The sequence below is a fragment of the Chelonoidis abingdonii genome, chromosome 9 (genome assembly GCF_003597395.2).
Source record: "Chelonoidis abingdonii isolate Lonesome George chromosome 9, CheloAbing_2.0, whole genome shotgun sequence".
NCBI lineage: Eukaryota > Metazoa > Chordata > Testudines > Testudinidae > Chelonoidis > Chelonoidis abingdonii.
The window spans coordinates 14396339-14413831 of NC_133777.1; the positions used below are offsets into that span (position 1 = coordinate 14396339).

The 17493-nt window shown below is 39.1% G+C and overlaps 1 protein-coding gene across 10 annotated transcripts in view; it reads right to left on the minus strand.

Moving 5' to 3' along the window:
- Positions 1-17493, minus strand: part of TRRAP (transformation/transcription domain associated protein) — a 157679-nt gene that overhangs the window by 110680 nt on the left and 29506 nt on the right. For all 10 annotated transcript variants that reach the window (XM_075069218.1, XM_075069223.1, XM_075069222.1 and 7 more), the window contains exons 18-28: positions 16716-16910; positions 15621-15812; positions 13365-13530; positions 11233-11489; positions 9850-10050; positions 7425-7576; positions 4884-5083; positions 3779-3996; positions 3450-3647; positions 2523-2783; positions 86-247 (exon numbers count right to left, since the gene is read on the minus strand). In XM_075069218.1, the coding sequence (XP_074925319.1) occupies positions 86-247; positions 2523-2783; positions 3450-3647; positions 3779-3996; positions 4884-5083; positions 7425-7576; positions 9850-10050; positions 11233-11489; positions 13365-13530; positions 15621-15812; positions 16716-16910 (2202 nt within the window). The remainder of the gene's footprint in view (positions 1-85; positions 248-2522; positions 2784-3449; positions 3648-3778; positions 3997-4883; positions 5084-7424; positions 7577-9849; positions 10051-11232; positions 11490-13364; positions 13531-15620; positions 15813-16715; positions 16911-17493) is intronic.

Sequence of the window (17493 nt, forward strand, 5' to 3'; positions counted from 1 at the left end):
TATTGTCAGTGCTTAGATCATTGCTTTGAGATATAATATAAATACCTTCAGTTTGAAATGTCAGAATGTACAAAAAGGGAAGTACCTCGGTGTAGAAAACCTTGTGTTCCACGACATTTAGATCCATAGTAAATAGTCGGGGCTGCAGAGTTGTGCAAAATGTGTTCCCCTCCATAAGCCCAATCTGGGCATTTGCAGGCTGATGCCTAAGTAAGTGCTTTTTTGGAGGAACCATGTCTTGGAGAACCTACAAAATATCATTTAGAATAGCGTCTTGATTACAGGGCATACATGATTATATAAATAGTCTATTAAGAGGATATCAGCTTTGCTCATGTTTCTATCACTCTCATTATGGCTCTCTCACAATACCTGTTTAGAAATCACTGAGCTGAAAAAGATTTCCTTGAGCCAATGTCATTCATAATAATTTGCTTAATAGGCCATTACATATTCCTATTTTTAACTACTTTTTTCTTATTTTTTTTTTTTTTAAATGATTAGCTTTTTGTCATCATGACTATTTCTGACCAACTGAGTAACAGTAACGGTTACATGTTTCATATGAAAAAAGACAAAGATCTGCACAAAACTGAAAACATTAAAAACACACCTCTAGGCAAAAAAAACTTTGTCAAGATAGTAAAGGCTGTAAATCGATCTATATTCTTTAAAAAGATAATTAGAACCCTGTAGATATAAAAAAAAGATGTCTAAAAGTCACAAAGTTCAGAGATTTAAGGATAAAACATGTTTTAGGTCACGCACTTAGAATACTGTCAGATCCTAAAATGTCAGAAAGTATGGAAATACTCATTTACTGGCTGGTTATTACATCAGTCTCTTATTCTCACTTATCTACCCCTTATCTACCTATAAGATTCTGACTAATTGCCATTATTAGATGTCGTCCCTGTTACACGTCTGAATTACAATACGAAGGTCTCTTGTTGTAAGAGGAGATCCTGTGCAGATCCTTTTGACCTATCAAAAGCCCACTTGACAAGGTTTTTGAGGGATCTCATGTCATCATCTTCTAAGTGGACAAAAAAGGTGATTTGTGCCTGCATGCAAACTTTGGGGAATTTAACACTGATGGAGTGGGTAGGGAGAGGCACAGCAAAGTCTGTATGGACCATGTGTGGAGGGTAACACGAGATCCAGTTTTCAGGCCTACTCTACAATTAACTGGAGTAAAATATATTTACCTGATTCTGCCCTAACAGTCAGAAAGAAAGATAGCTAGCTAGATACACACACAAATCCGAACAACAGTCCAATTCTTCAATGTGCTTAGACCAATAAAACCTAACAAAGCTAGGTTGGCTTGTGTGATGGGCTATACAAAGCATACTGGACCACAAGGGGTTAAGGAGCTGCTCTGGGCTCAGCTAGTTCCACCCTGCCACACCTGCAAGACATGCACAGGCTAGAGGAGAAGTTAAAAGAGAAGCAAAACAGCTCACTTGTGGGCAGACCAGCAGAGCAGGGAAGAAAACAGACCATCAACCCTCAGCTCCTGAGGAAAGGGCAATTGACAGTGAGAACTTCCACAACAACCACTGCCTGAAGAACCCTCACTGAGGGAAGGGACTCCCTAATCCCAGTACACCCTAATAGGGAGTCATTCCCCCCTACACCCTTACTAACTCAGTTTATTTGTGTTAATTCCTCTTGCTTTTTGTTTATGGACTACCCTGAAAGGGGAGAGACTTTGAAGTGAGCCTGGTCGACAAACCAAGTCACGGAAAAAGAGGCAGGCTGCAACAGAGGTGGGATAGCCAGCAGCAGTAAACTGCAGCAGAGAGAGCTGCCACGCCCCAAGTAGGTGCAAGCGGTGAGCTCCACAGCTTGGTTGCCTCTTTACCACATTAAAGGCTTTTAAAATGTACTAAAATATTCAGTTTAACAATCAGAGGGGTAGCCATGTTAGTCTGGATCTGTAAAAGCAGCAAAGAGTCCTGTGGCACCTTATAGACTAACAGACGTACTGGAGCATGAGCTTTCGTGGGTGAATACCCACTTCGTCGCATCTGACGAAGTGGGTATTCACCCACAAAAGCTCATGCTCCAATACGTCTGTTAGTCTATAAGGTGCCACAGGACTCTTTGCTGCTTTTACAGTTTAAAAATTGACATTTTAAAGCTGTAAACTAGATCACAAAAGACTTTGCAAACCAGCTATCACCTTCCTACGGGGAGTGACAACCCCTTACAAACTCACCTCCTTGTATATGATGTGTCAGAGGATAAGTGGGGGGGAAAAAAAAAACCTGAAAAGTAGACTTCAGAGAAAGTTAGCTTCAGTGACTCATTGCACCACTGGAACATCAGTACAGGGAAAGCTATTATCTTGGACTGCTACGGTCAAAGCCATATGAAAAATATCAAGAATTAATAGTACTTTAGAGCTTGTTTCAATAGTGTGAAAACCCTTTCAAAAAGCATTTTGCAAAACAAAAACCTTAAACTATTTTAACATACTTTGGTATCTCAATGAATCCCCTTTGTGATAACCTCACCTCTTTATGTGGCTCCATAATCACAGTAACACTTTTCCCAGTGACCTGTGCAAGCACTTGCAATGAATGCATGGCTTGCTTTCTTACAGTGGAGTTTGGAGAGGTTACTTCTCGAACCAGGTCATGTGTCACATGATGGAAAGACTTTTCCTGTGCTGCTAGGATTTCTTCTGTTTTTTCTTCATCTTTTAAAGGAGTGGCACATCTAATCAAAAGCTGTTCTAGTGTGGTCTTTGCCATAGCAACGGCTCCATTGGAAACCTAAGAAATCATGGATTTGTTAGTGCTGCTGTTATGCAGATTAGCGACCTTTACAAACACTATGCTCAGTTATGAATGGCCGTTCTGCCAGAAATTTAAAGTTAACACACTTTAACCTTTTCCATCTTTCATCCAAAGATAGCAAAGTAGAATGCTATGAAATTTCATAAATGAAATCCTAAAGCGAGAACACTGATAGCTTGGCCAGTGAACAATTCAGGTTTCAGAAAAGGTCAAGAACTCTATTCTCTAAGCTTCTACTACTAAACAAGAACTACATTAAAGCTGATCGGTAGCGAGATACACATTTTACCAGGAGTAGAGTTTGAAATGAAGAAAAATAAATAATGTTTGTCCACTCAAATCACAGCATATTTAATTTATTTTGTTGATTAAAAGTCTATAGGTCAAATTTAACTCAGAGGAGAGCAATTCCAACAACTTCAGTGGAGTTGTAACCAATAAAACCAGAGCTAAATTTGACCCAATGTGCTTGAGATCTTCACTAGGTTCAAATACAAAGATGAACACATTCAACAACTGTTACAGGTATACTAAACTGTTAAGTAATAAAACAGATTAGCAAGAGTTTAGTTTGTATAAATTTAACATCTCAAGTTCCACAATTTCCCAAACACTCAGTGAAATCATCCATACATTAAATACCTCTCCAGTTAGGTCCATCATGACAAACAGCAGTGCTTTGAGGAAAGTCTGCTGGTTCTGGAGGACCCAAATTAAAGGCAGTCGTTCCATGAGGAATTTAATTGACACCACACCTCCTAGTTTAGCATACCAAGCTTGTTCATAACAGCATGCACATAAACGCTCCACAATGTATGAAAACAAAGGAAGCTGACAAGCCTAAAAATAAAAAATAAAAAAAAAAACTGTCAATGATTATTTAATTCAATCAGCACATCCCATCCCCAGTTTTAAAGCATTCAAGAGCACTATGAAACAGGCTAAAATTAAGCAATTAAAGATTACATTACCCTTTCCTTCGAACCCAGAATAATGCTTGCAACATCGAATATCACAGCTAGAGCCACTTCCCCTATCTTGCAGAGCTCCTTCTCCTCGTATGCCATACAGATGGCTATGGCATCAATAAGTACCAAAGGATCCATTCCTTTTGATCCATTTTCTTCACTGTGAAACATGGCTGTGCTGGGCTGGCTTCCAACCTGATAGCACTGCAGCAAAAAAGGGCCTACAATTTATATTGGAGGGGGGGGAAAAAGAACAGATAATGGATACTTCAGCATTAACAATCTTTAAATTAGATCTTCTGATCTTCTCTGATTAACCCATTGCAAAACTAGTGAAAATTATGACTATTTGCATGTAAATGAATGGTCATAATTTTTTTTGTTTTTAAATGAAAAAAAAACTTATATGAAATGTTTTCTTGCTTTTAATTTGGTGACTATGTACTTCACTATGAAATTAAAACTAAGAATATTAAAGTAAAATTACATTTAAGTATCTTGAAGTACGCTTACAGCAGCTTTTTCTTTCCTATCACTTGAACTATATAAAAAGGTACAAACCAAGGTTTATTAAGTTACATTTTTTAAGTGAAAGATACTGCATTACTCTTTGTTATTTATACAATTCCTTTTCTAGTCCTTCAAAAATTAAAAGAAAAAAAAGAAAATGTCCCCAAATCCCAACATGGGGGAAGGGAGGGGGTGGAAAACCTATAACAAAAATTTTGCATTTAAGGTACAAATGCATTCGACATCTGTTGATATCAAGATATACATAGCTCAGGGTTTTCAAAAGTGGTCTGTTATAACTTGTGCACATTTCACTGTGTTTGATTTTTGAATATTTTAAAAATATCATTATGTTATATCTTTGCAAGTATGGCTTACAAAACTATTTTTTAATAGTTGAAACAGTTAAGTAACAGTAGAAAAAGAGTAAGCATATTCAAATAGGTGTAACAATAATATAATTAAGAAACGAAACTAAGATCTTAATGTAACAAAACATCAATTTTTTCCCTTTTATTCAAGAATTTATTGCAAAAAAGACTAAAACCTTCTCCTATCCCCTGACAGTTCATGAAATTTCTATTCTACATTTACTCACCACATTGCTGAGCTACTGCCACCATTGTGTAATGGCGAATTAGGCTGGCTACAAAAGGCAAAGCACTAGGTCGCAGATCTTTGATGACTGCTGACATGAATGCACCTGTCAATGCCTGTTCAAATGTTTTACGGGCAGGAGTATCCTGTGCTTTGTACCGATGTGAAATAATTACACTGGGTATGGACTTCTCAGTAAAGCTGAAAAGACAAAATTATATCTATATTATAATCCTGAACTACTATGCCAACAGTTCAACCATGACCATCAAGGACTTAATTTACAGTTTGTTCCTGACTTCTAACCCCCACCCCCTCATTCTGATAAAGCCAGATCAATTCATTTAATCCATTTTAATTTTGGCAACCACTGGCAACATGATGGATGGCTCAATTTCATCATGAACATTTAAAAAGCCAGTGGTTCAGAAGAGGCCACACACACTCCAAATAATATGTATACAGGCATCACAGTGGAATTCAATTATAGAATGGCATTTTTGATATTTTCACACTTTTATTTTATTAAGTAAGATGACATTTGATTTTGATCTTTAAGGTCTGAAATGTTATTTATCTATTAATTTACTGCCCAATAAAACCTATCTGCTTCAAAGTCCAGACAGACTTTTTAAAAGTTACATTTATGTCAAATCTAAAATACATTATTATAAAAACAATCGTGCTTTTTAGCTACATATTATTTGCACTGAGGGAATCAATGTAACGTATATATTATGCACACAGACGGCAAAAGTAACTTAAATGCAATGATTTTATTATCCATGATTTAAACTTAAACTACTTTAACCAAACTACCTAGAAAAGCAACTGCTTAATTTAACAAACCCCAGCTCAGGCAAATACCTGGTATTTTCCAAGATCAACTTTATTAAAAAAGGTTTTATATTTTCACAGAAAAAAACTGATTGAATGTCTAACTACATTGCTTTTTCCACTCATGCTTTTGTCCAGAACAAAACACTTTATTTTTAAATTGTATAGAAAAATATTACGAGTTAATCAGCCCCTAATAGGAAGCCTTCCATTAGGGCTGCTAAGGGACAAGAAAAAAAAAAGCAAACATAAGGGTTTTGTTTGGCAACTGTGGAGAAGGAAGAAGGGCAATCTGACACGCAGCTGGAAGGAGGAGACTTTTCCCAGGAGGTGCAGAAAGTGAGTACGCATACTGGGGAAGGGATTGTCTTAGCATACAGATTACTAGGTAGAAGTTGATGACTCTGGCCCCATTCCTATCCATCATCTGATTCACTTTCCAACATCTATCCTTGTTGGTAGGTCTACACATGCAGCAGCATGTGGAGTACAGATACAGCACACCAGCTAGTACAGGTATAAACAGCAGTGTAGATGCTGAGGCACAACTTAGGCACGCAGAGTAAAGCAGAGTGACCTTCGCACCAGAATGTTAGAGTACATACCCCTACAGTGGTTGGGCATGTAGAGAGCTGTAACTCCCATGCCTACACTGCTGCCTCCCTCCTCCTAGAGCCTTTCACTGAGGTGAGCAAAGGCTTTGCTAGAGGGGAGCCAATGGAGCTTTTTGCTTCACAGAGAAAAGGCTCCTGCAGCTCTCCACCAGCAGAGCCTTTCCTTGCCACAGTGAAAGTCTCTGGGAGAAAGGAGGCAGGTACCCTACCCTACCTACTACTACAAGCGTAGACAAGTCTGTGTCAACCTCTAGTATCCTCCTCTACCTTAAACATGAACCCAGATTCAGCTCTCTCTATTCTGGGTCCTAATGACTTTCTTTGACAGAAATTGGGTGGGGGAGGAAAAGGACAGAAGAGAGGGAAGAGAGAAGGGTATAAGCATGCAAGCTCCCACATGTAGGCAGAGATTAGGCACAACGCAAGAAGAGAAGAAGTTACTGGACTGCCAGGAAGACCTGTTATACTGAAACCAGAACAAAAATTTGTTTCCATATTAAAGAATTTACATAGCACCAAAAATTTACCCAGCTTTCTGAAAATAACTGTTCCGTGTGCCAACATGTTGACAGTTTAAAATGATATTATTGTGCCAAAATCACTTTAAAATATTTAACCACTAAGAAGGGATATTAGAAGGAACAGAAAAATTTTACTATAGTGCTTTGATTGTTATCTGAATTCTGAACCTCAAAATTCTGGACTATTCCAACCAACAATTCACCAATATAACACACAAATTATCTTAAATCATCTCCTAACTTACCAAACTGATCCCCCAGTCTCCCTACACGGTTTTTTTTTTTGGCTAGGGGTAAGGAAGAAGTGTCAAGGTGTCAAGAAACTATCATCCATCATATATGGTAAATAAAACAAGATTCTAGAACTGTCCCTCAAAAGAAGGGAGGCCCCAGGCTTTGGACATTTAAAACAAAAACAGGATTAAGTACCAGAAAGCAAACTGCAGGTAACAATCCCACAGTGGGTATGCATTGTATAGACTCAGTGATGAATTTCCCCCTCAAAATTATAGTATTCTATGGACAGTTCACATTTTACATAAACACAAGTCCTTTCAAGGATCATCATACTTAGGATGTGCAAGGAGCTGGTATAATGCATGTTTATTATCATCCAGGCTCATCATGGCTACCAAGAAACACTTGATCACTTCCCAAGCCTGCCTCCGATAATATGGCTCTGTGTTAGCACTCTTCAAACAGTCCAGAGCAGTCTCAATTGCCTGCAATAAAAAATAAGACATTATCATCAACAGCAGTGGTTAATCATGTTGCCTTATAATAAATCAGTTTGTAAGGGTACCTAAATCATTTAAATACTACTTCTGCTACTCTTTAAACCTCTCAAGTTAAAAATGTCAAAATTTCTGCATAATGTACGTAGGCTTGAGTGAACTTGAAATTTTTATGTTTATTTTGGTTTTTATGTGAATGGGAAGCTCTGAGTACATCATGGATACAAAAATTTCATCTGCATCCACAACAATTTCCTGCAATCCGCATTCCATCCATTATATCTATCCACATGCGCGTCTGCACCAGCAGCCTATTTTACTATTCGAGCTCTGTGCAGATGTAAAAATTTGGATCTGCATCAGATACGCAAAGATGGTAAAAATATGGTTACCTAGGGAGGTAGTGGAATCTCCATTTTTTTTTATTTTTTTTTTAGGCCCAGCTTGACAAAGCCTTGACTAGGATGATTTAGTTGGGGTTGGTCCTGCTTTGAGCAGGGGGTTGAACTACATGACCTCCTGAGGTCTCTTTCAACCCTAATCTTCTATGATTCTATTAATACAATCACATCCACAGATGCAGAGACGCAAAGATTTGCAGGGCTCTACATCACAGCCAAAATCATGGAAGATTTATTCCTTTCTTCCCCCACTCCTTATGTAAACACTTTGTCTCTTCCCTCCAGCAGTACTTACTGCACATACTTCCCACATATGCTGGATATAAAATGCGCGGGGGGGGGGGGGGGTTATCTCTCACCTCAGCGAGGCTTCCAGCCTCTTCCCAGATATCTGACTTAGAACTGGTGCGGACCAGGGGAATCCGACTGTTTAATTAAAACAAAGCATCGCGAAGGCCCGCATAAAGGGGGGGGGGGGGGGGGGTGTTCTCTCTCTGTCTCTCTAAATTCTCTGTAAGTTGCATGGCTGGGCATGGACCCAGCAGCAGCCAGACCATCCTGGATCCTACCGGGGCGGCCCAGCCCGCGGCGGCATGGCCCAGGTGCTGCTGCAGGGAGAGAGGGCTGGGGGAGTCCTCTCTCCCTGCCGTGGCCCCAGAGCACCCTCCTGCACCCCAAACTCCTCATCCCCACCACAGAGCCCACACACCCCAACACTCTGCCCCAGCCCTGAGCCCCCTCCCACACTCCAAATCCCCCAGCCTCACCCCCACCACATGAATTTTGTTATGTACATTAATATGAAGGTGATATGTGCACCAGTATGGAGGTGATGTGTGACACAACAAAATTCATTCTGCATATGAGTGGGCAAAATTAGGGGGGAACACTGCTCGGGGGGGAGGGGTACGCACGCAGACTCTTTCTTCATAGATGATTTGCTCCTTTTTCCACACAATACAAAATGTTTTTACATCATACATTCTCAAACCTGTGTTAAGCAACACCTAAGAAGAACGGTATTCAAGACATTTGAGGATACTTGAAGGTGTCTCTTAAGAACAGGTCTTATATATTTTACACTTAAATCTTTACAAGTGCACATACTTTATATTACATCCTTCCCTGAAACAGAAAAGCACACCCAAATGTAAGACAGACATGCATCAAATGTGACCCATGTGGAAAATTCATTTGGGGGGCATGAAATAAGAAATTTCATTGCTTAACTGATTGTAAAATGAAATCCAATCATCCATGCTTAAACAGTTAATATGAGATTAGGTAGATAAAAATGACCTTTGAAAGCCCTTTTGCTACAGACAAAGGGATATTTTGTTTCTTTCTAAGGAAAATCATCTTTTCATCTACTGAATTAACTAGCTGCTCTATCATCTTTTAAGCAATCTTATCAAGGTCTCAGTGAAAAGAACAATGAGTTCTCACAGACCATTGAAGTGGAACTTTTCTCATCAGGGCACTAAAAGGAAAGATGGATTTCTTATGTTTTCAGCTCATTTCAAATTTTCTAAAATTCAGCATTTACTCTCAGCACCAGTTAAGCATACTGTAAATAGTTTTGCTTCCTGGTCAACTAAGAAGTTGACCAGTGCTACATGTAATTGAAGAGATAGCAGTGAAACATAAAAGCCTTTAGATACCATGCAAATTCAGCTTTCTACAAGGCTAGACAGAATTCAGCATTAGTGAGGTTGGTACACATTAAAATCTCAAACAATTAATCACTGAAACTGATGGCATATGTACTAGGAGTTTTAATGAGGATATTTCATGAGCAAATATAAACGGTGCAGAAACTTTACTGGAAGGAAACTGACGAGGAAAAAAGGGTAAGCTTACCTTTTCCATTGGAAGCTGAATAGAGGCTTTACAGTCTGAAAACTCTACTGTAATACTGGGTCCCTGAATTTCCGTAACTATGTATTGTAGTTTCTGGGATTCCTTTAACATCTTCCTGTTACTTCCACCAAATTTACCAAGGACACGATAAGCCACATGAGAAATGCTGTCAGCAGGATTGCGTAATGTACGCCATAAAGCCTACAGATAATTTAAACGTTTAAGTGTGCTATATTTAGAGAAGTGTTGCTTGAAAATATTATTAATAATTAAACCTGCACAATTCCATACAAGAGAAATTTATTCTTCTCTCAAGGAATAAAATCTCTCTCTCACCAGTAGCTTACCAGACATTACAAGAATTTCCTCTTTTTGAAAATCAAATGTTTCCATTATGTTGTATTCAAGCAGCTGGTCTTTTACTTCTGGTTCTAAAAAGTAGTATTAGCTTTTCTCAATACAACAAAGAAACAGTACAGTTCTCAATTACGATTTAGATTTCATGGCTAACACTGGAAGGGAAGCATTATATACAAAATACAAGGACGCACTGAAGATGAAGTAAATTTAGGTTAGTGTGCTACTTAATAAGGAAGCTCCATATACACAGGGCTTGAAAAGTAAATGCTATGTTTGGAGTGTAAGGTATATTCAGCTTTTTCTGCATGTGATGAAGAACATCCCATTTTAGAGGAAATTGACAAGTTTAAACATGATGTAGCATTTCAAGATAATCCTGCATCTAAAAATATGAAAAGGCTGAAATCATCCAAACCCGCTTTAAGAAGTAAATCGTGCCTCAAATCTACATATTACATGGTTTTAAAAGAGCAAATAACACAAGTAATTACTTATTTTCCAGTCCATTACCTAAACTTCATCATCTTCTGTATCTATTAATGTTATTGTACTTGCCACCTTGCTACAGAATCTCAATTCTTGGCTTTTAATTGTTTTTTTGTTTGTTTTTAAGAATAAATATAGGGGGAAGACCTACCAAAATGTTATGTCCTGGCCTCGTTTAATTTACAGCTTTTCATATGTGCATCACCCAGCTTGAAAGTTCTGCGTCTACTTTGTAGAGACCTAATGAGAATGGTTCTCAGAACACTGACCACCCTGAGATTCAGCAATACTAAATTTCAAAGCAAAGGTTTAGGGATATTTAAGTGATCAATGAAAGCAGCAGAGAATCCTGTGGCACCTTATAGACTAACAGAGGTTTTGGAGCGTGAGCTTTCGTGGGTGAATACCCACTTCGTCAGACGNTCTATAAGGTGCCACAGGATTCTCTGCTGCTTTCACAGATCCAGACTAACACGGCTACCCCTCTGATAAGTGATCAATGACACCTAGTGGTTTTAGTAAAAACTACACATTTACCTGCATAAGCTCCGCTCGAACTGGCTGAATATGATCATACAGGAAGTCTGGCTGTAAATTATCCACACACAATTCAAGAGTTCTTAAACCTTGGCTAACCAGGGTCTGAGATCCATTTAGAGCTGACACCAAAGGATCCATCAACATTGGCAGATAAGGAAGGAGGGAGCTCAATCGAACTGGTACAGTGAGACAGAGTTCTACAAACAGATCTTTCATATGTTGCTTGTGCAGGCCACTTTGCAACATATTAAGTCCTGAAAAATAGTTGGAGGTTACATATTTTTTAAAGAGACACTATAATAATATGGTCTAAAACAGGAGTGAGCAAACGATGGCCCGGGAGCCCTCCAGAAGTTTTAATCTGGTTCTCGAGATCCCGCCAGGGAGTGGGGTCCGGAGCTTGTCCTGCTCTGGTGCTCCAGCTGGGGAGTGGGGTCGGGAGCTTGGCCCACTCCGTGCGGTTCCTGAAAACAGCAGCATGTTCCCCCTCTGGCTCCTACGCACAGGGGCAGCCAGGGTGCTCTGAACACTGCTCCTGCAGCTCCCATTGGTCGGGAACTGCAGCCAATTGGAGTTGCATGGGCAGCACTTGCGGATGGGGCAGCATGCAGAGCTGCCTGGCCACACGTGTATAGGAGCCAAAGGGAGGACATGCCGCTGCTTGTGGGAGCTGCTTGAGGTAAGCACCACCTAGAGCCTGCACCTCGACCCCCTCCCGTGCCCCAACCCCCTGCCCCAGCCTTGATCCCCCTCCCACCCTTCAAACCCTTTGGTCCGAGCCCAGAGGAACCTCCTGCACCCCCAAACCCTCATCCCCAGCCCCAGGCCAGAGCCCACATCCCAGCTGAAGCCCTCACCCCCTCCTGCACCCAAACCCCAATTTTGTGAGCGTTCATGGCCCACCATATAATTTCCATACCCAGATGTGGCCCTTGGGCCAAAAAGTTTACCCATCCCTGGTCTAAAACAACCAGTATTTTTCCAATCACATTCAGTGTGCCTTAAGGTTTCTACATTTAGTGCATTTGGTAAAGCTACTTCTCTATATCTATTCCCTAACTAAAAATCTGTTATTCGTATACATATGCAGGTCCAAAGATAACTATTATGTAATAGAAAACAGACTGCAAATACTATGGAAAGAGTGTATATGTGTATGCAAGAACAGTAACATGCACATTTAACATAATGAAATAACCTTTTAGTACACTGGTCTAATTCGGCTAATTCTAGCCTTCAGACAATGAGGATGCTGAACGAATTCATATGTTCGGCAAATATATTTTAAAAAAAAAAAAAAAGCACATACTAACCTGAATGCTTTAATTTAAGATTTTGGCCTTCCAGTAAAGATAAAACTAAAAAATGCAGTAAATATTTTCAAGAACTTTTATTATGTCCACAAAATAAATATGTACACTACACCCTAATCCTAACCCTCCCACCCCCCACCAAAAAAAGCTTTTATGGCGTATATTCCATAAGCCCCAGGTAGTAACTCTATTTGGGTATATATATTTTCCCCAATGCACTCTATGTACAGACCGGTAGCTTCACATATTTGTTAACTAAATGGAAAATAAAATTTCCTAGCTGAAGATGGGTACCACAGGATTTCACTTTCCTGATATTGATTACCTCTCTCCAAATCTCAGTGGTTCGGCTTGGTCCTCTGCTCAGCATTAATACTTCTGGCTGCTATCTTTTCAGTCATGCATACCCTTATAGCCAATCTAATTTTGTTAAATTAGTTTGTCTTTAGACACTGTCACCATTATTTTTTTTAATCTGAGAAGAGGCACTTTTTCTTTGTGCCTCTCTCCCCAAATTGCCATGGTTCTGGCCACATTGCTTCTCCTAACCCACTCTTACTCCTCAGTACTCCATGCTAACAAGAACAAGCATACCAGAACTCACGACGGGAGGCAGAAAGAGTGAACAGCAGGAGCTGAGGTAGCCAGAACCCTGGAGACAGAGGCAGTGAATAGCAAGAGAAAATAAGCTAGAGTCAGATATTTAAAATACATGTCAATTGCCAAGAGTCCCCATATCTATAAAACACTTTTAGCCAGTAATAGAACTGTATTTTCAACACTTAACCGGAAATGGGGAAAGGTATTTGTTCTGACCTTGCAATAAGTTTGGTAACAGTGGCAAGAACTCTTGATACAGGAGATCATGACTGCCTCCTCCAATAGATCTGAACAGTGCTCTAAGTAGAAGGAAATAGTTGTATGGCTCCTTGGCAGTCTGTGCAAGTTCCATAGAGCTGTTCACTATCTTGTGCAAATGCGGCTATAAAACGAAAAGCTTCAAGATTAAAGCATCCATTTTGTCATCACTGTTTAAAAGTTCAACAGGATACAAAGTTATTTGCTGTCAATCTTCTAGATCAGGGGTTCTCAAACTGGGGATCGTGACCCCCAGGGGGTCATGAGGTTATTACGAGGGAGGTCGCAAAGTGTCAGCCTCCACTCCAAACCCTGCTCCACCTAGTGCATTTATAGCAGTGTTAAAAATAAAAAAGGTGTTTTTAATGTATAAGGGGGAGGAGGGGTCATGCTCAGAGGCTTGCTGTATGAAAGGGGTCACCAGTACAGAAGTTTGAGAACCACTATTCTAAATGGAATAACCTTCCTTGATATAGGTGAGCAGCAGAAACACAAGCTTAACAAAGAGGCTGCTAAAGGTTAAACATTAAAAATATAGAAAGAGGTTATCTGAATTAGAGCTAAGAAATGTATCATTCTCAATCATTGGAGCCATGGGTTCACATTAGTCACAAATGAAGGAGTTTGCTCACATATCCTGCAGTACAAAACAAAAGTACAAAACAAAACACTGAATCTGACATAACTGGCAACCTGTGCTCCAAAGAACCTTAAGGATGGACTAGCAGAAATATATCAGAGGTAAATGAGCAGAGAATTTGTATAGCACCCTCTTGCTCTAGGTCTAGCGTTATCATTAAAGCCTTCATTTTCATTAGCACTAAATTCACTAATTTTTAAAAGCACTCAATATTTTTTTTTTAAATCTCTGCAATTAGAAATTTACAATTCTGGTTAAGGTCGTCTTAGAATGCAGGACATTAACAGCTTGCGGAAACTATTAAAAACTGCAAGGAGATATCAGGACTGTCTCATCCCAGGTATGAACAGTGAAATAATTATAGCTTTTATTAACATCTGAAAGCCCTATACTCTGCTACACAACTGCTGTGAATAGCTTTCATCATTCAATTAAATTGTCTACTCAAGGCCACATCATCAATTCTGTTGAAACAAAAATATAACAGAAGCATGGAACTGTGAAGGCAGTAAATCATACCATTTAAATTGGATTTGCAGTTTATAAAATTTAAGTGACCTTGATTTGGATGACAGGTGAGGGGAAACTTAGCACATTACATGCACATAGTTTCAGATTACTGTTGCTTTACAAAGAAGCAAGTTAAAGTAGTAATCCATAAGAGTAAGACTAAACTGCTCTATCTAGACAGCACTCAACCACTCCTTTTACAGTGAAAACCCAAACTAAATACCTACCAGTATAAAGTTGTTTGTGTTGGATACTTCACTCTTTTGGGGGGAGAGGGAATGGGGGGAGGAGCAGGCAAAACAGGGTTAATTAAGATTTGATGCCTTTTTTGCCTATATACACAGTAAGTGGTTCTAAGAAAACACTTTACTTTTGTGCTTTTAAGTACAGAAACCACCACATTTCTAAGATCATTTTAATGAGGCAGCTTAGATAACACTTGTCACAGGAACAATTTTAAAAACAAATTTTGTTTTCCAATCCAGACTTCAATGGCATTACTTGCACAAACATGCTCCTCTCATTGAAGCTATATCATAATAAAAGCTACAATTAAGCAATACAAAATACTGTAGAAGGCTTATTATTAAAAGAGAGAAAAGAGATTTGAATTTTTTAATTGTGGCTACAGCAATAAAGGATAAAAATACAGTAAGCTACAGAGCCTGGCAAGGAAGTTATTCAACCAGGGAAAACTTTATGGGACTTCTAAGCAGACATCTCATATATTCAATCATAAAGGCTTAGAATTTTTCACATCACTTCACAGTTCCCAATATGAGACAGCCATTCATGAAAAATATATTTCTTACAAGTAGGCTATCTTCTGCTCTCTGCATGCTGGATCCCTGTCATTAATGGAGGGCTTTTTTTTTTGTTGCTGTTGTTGGGGTTGTTTGTTTGTTTGTTTGGAGAGGGTTGTTTGTTTGTTTGAAAACATAAAGAACATTTTTCAAATGGTAAAATGGTCATTTTAGGAAAGGCATTTTATTGTTAAAAACAGTGAAGAAAAATGTAAACACAAATTGGAATATTTTCCTTCCCTTGGTCAAAATGAACTTTACCTTCAGCATTTGCTCATTTTCAGCTGCAAATAGTGAAACAGAGCCGAAGACTAGTTTGAACAGCTTGAGATACAGATTGGATAACTCCACATTCGAGCCCATTTCTGGCAGCCGATCTAGAAGATACTCCACCAGAATTGTAGCAAAAAGGGCAGAGGTGGTCAGGTTTGCCAAAAAGGAATTAGCAACAATCTGTCAAAAGAAGCAGATAGGGCAATACTAATTCTATTATGAAAGGAACACAGGGGAAGTCAAATTGATTCCATTAAAAAAAAAAAAAAAAAAAAAAAGTCATCACTGCTGTTGCTGTTCCACCACCAGTGACTCAGTTTAAATTATACACAAAGAGTAAATTATCGTGTTCCCTGTGCCTAGCTCCTATAGTTATTGCACAAGTATTAAAATCATATTGCAGTCTAAGGGAATTAATACTGAAGGACAGTAGATGAGACCTCTAGGTTAGGGGTTCTCAACCTTGTTCTTTCTGAGGCCCGTCCCATGCTATAAAAACTCCACAGTCTATCTATGCCACAACTGCTTTTCTGCATATAAAAGCCAGGGCCAGCATTAGGAAGTAGCAACCAGGGCAATTCCCAGGGGCTGCAGGCCACAGGCCCCCACCCCCGCAGAGCTCCATTGCTCAGGCTTCAGCTTCGGGGCCCTGGGCTTCAGACCCATGCGGTGGGGCTTCGGCTTTCTGCCCTGGGCCCCACTGAGTCTAATGCTGGCCCTGCTTAGCGGACTCCTGAAACCTACTCCTGGACTGCTAGTTGAGAACCACTGCTCTAGGTTACTACTTTTTGCACAACTCAAAAACCCATTCCATTCAACTCGTGAACAAACACCCCACTGATACCTTCACTGTTAACTTAAATCTAAGCATTTCAAGTTACATGGCTTAAATTTTACCTACACAGCAAATAACTGTAGAAAATAAAACCCATCTTTGCAGAATATTTATATTGTTTCAATCTTGACTGGCTGTAAAAATACCTTAAAAGTTAATTTCAATGTTCTGAATTAAAAACAAAAATTAAGTCTGATTTAGAGCAAAAACAGCTATGCCTCACTGTTATATAAAGTAAAACCATCTACCTGAAGGGCATAGTTTTTTGAGATTCTTTCCACCAGATAAGGAACAGTAGTTTGAAAGATTTCTTTAAAAGTCAAAGGATTCATCATTGTGAAGACACCAGCAAAATGCTCCAAGACCTCCTTTTCCTCTTTCATCCTGACTGTCTGACAGTTCGCAACTCGAATATATGTCTGGCCATTTCCTGCTATTTGGACCTAATGCACCAAAGTTAATATACAGTTAAGTAATGCTGTCACAACATGAACAATTTCCTAATTATTCTCAAAATATCTGTACAGAATGCCAGTTGGTACACGGTGCCTTACATGCAAGACAACAATGCCCCAGCCCTGGGAAACTTTCAAAAAATACATCAAAATTTGACACTAAGCACAATTATGAAATTAAAATCGCCAAGTCAAGAGAGGGGAAGGAGACAGAGATAACATCACATTACATTTGGGCAATTATATAATTTCAGACTAAGTCTCCCGTTAAACTACAGATTTCAGTTACACATATGCTAAGTGAATCCCTTCATGAATTTTTGAAGGCAAGATTGCATTTATTTCTTAGATTTTAGAGTCTTGACCTCCAACATAACGCAGATCATAGAATATTTGTTTACAAAATACACATTTTTCCTCACAGACCACTAAGCACTTTGTCAGTCTTTAAATTAATGAAAATTCTATAGCAGAAGCATTTCCAACATCATAAATTCCACATATACAAAAACAAAACCCCCCAAAACTTAGGTATATAAATATAGCCCCTCTGACTTCATTTCCACACATG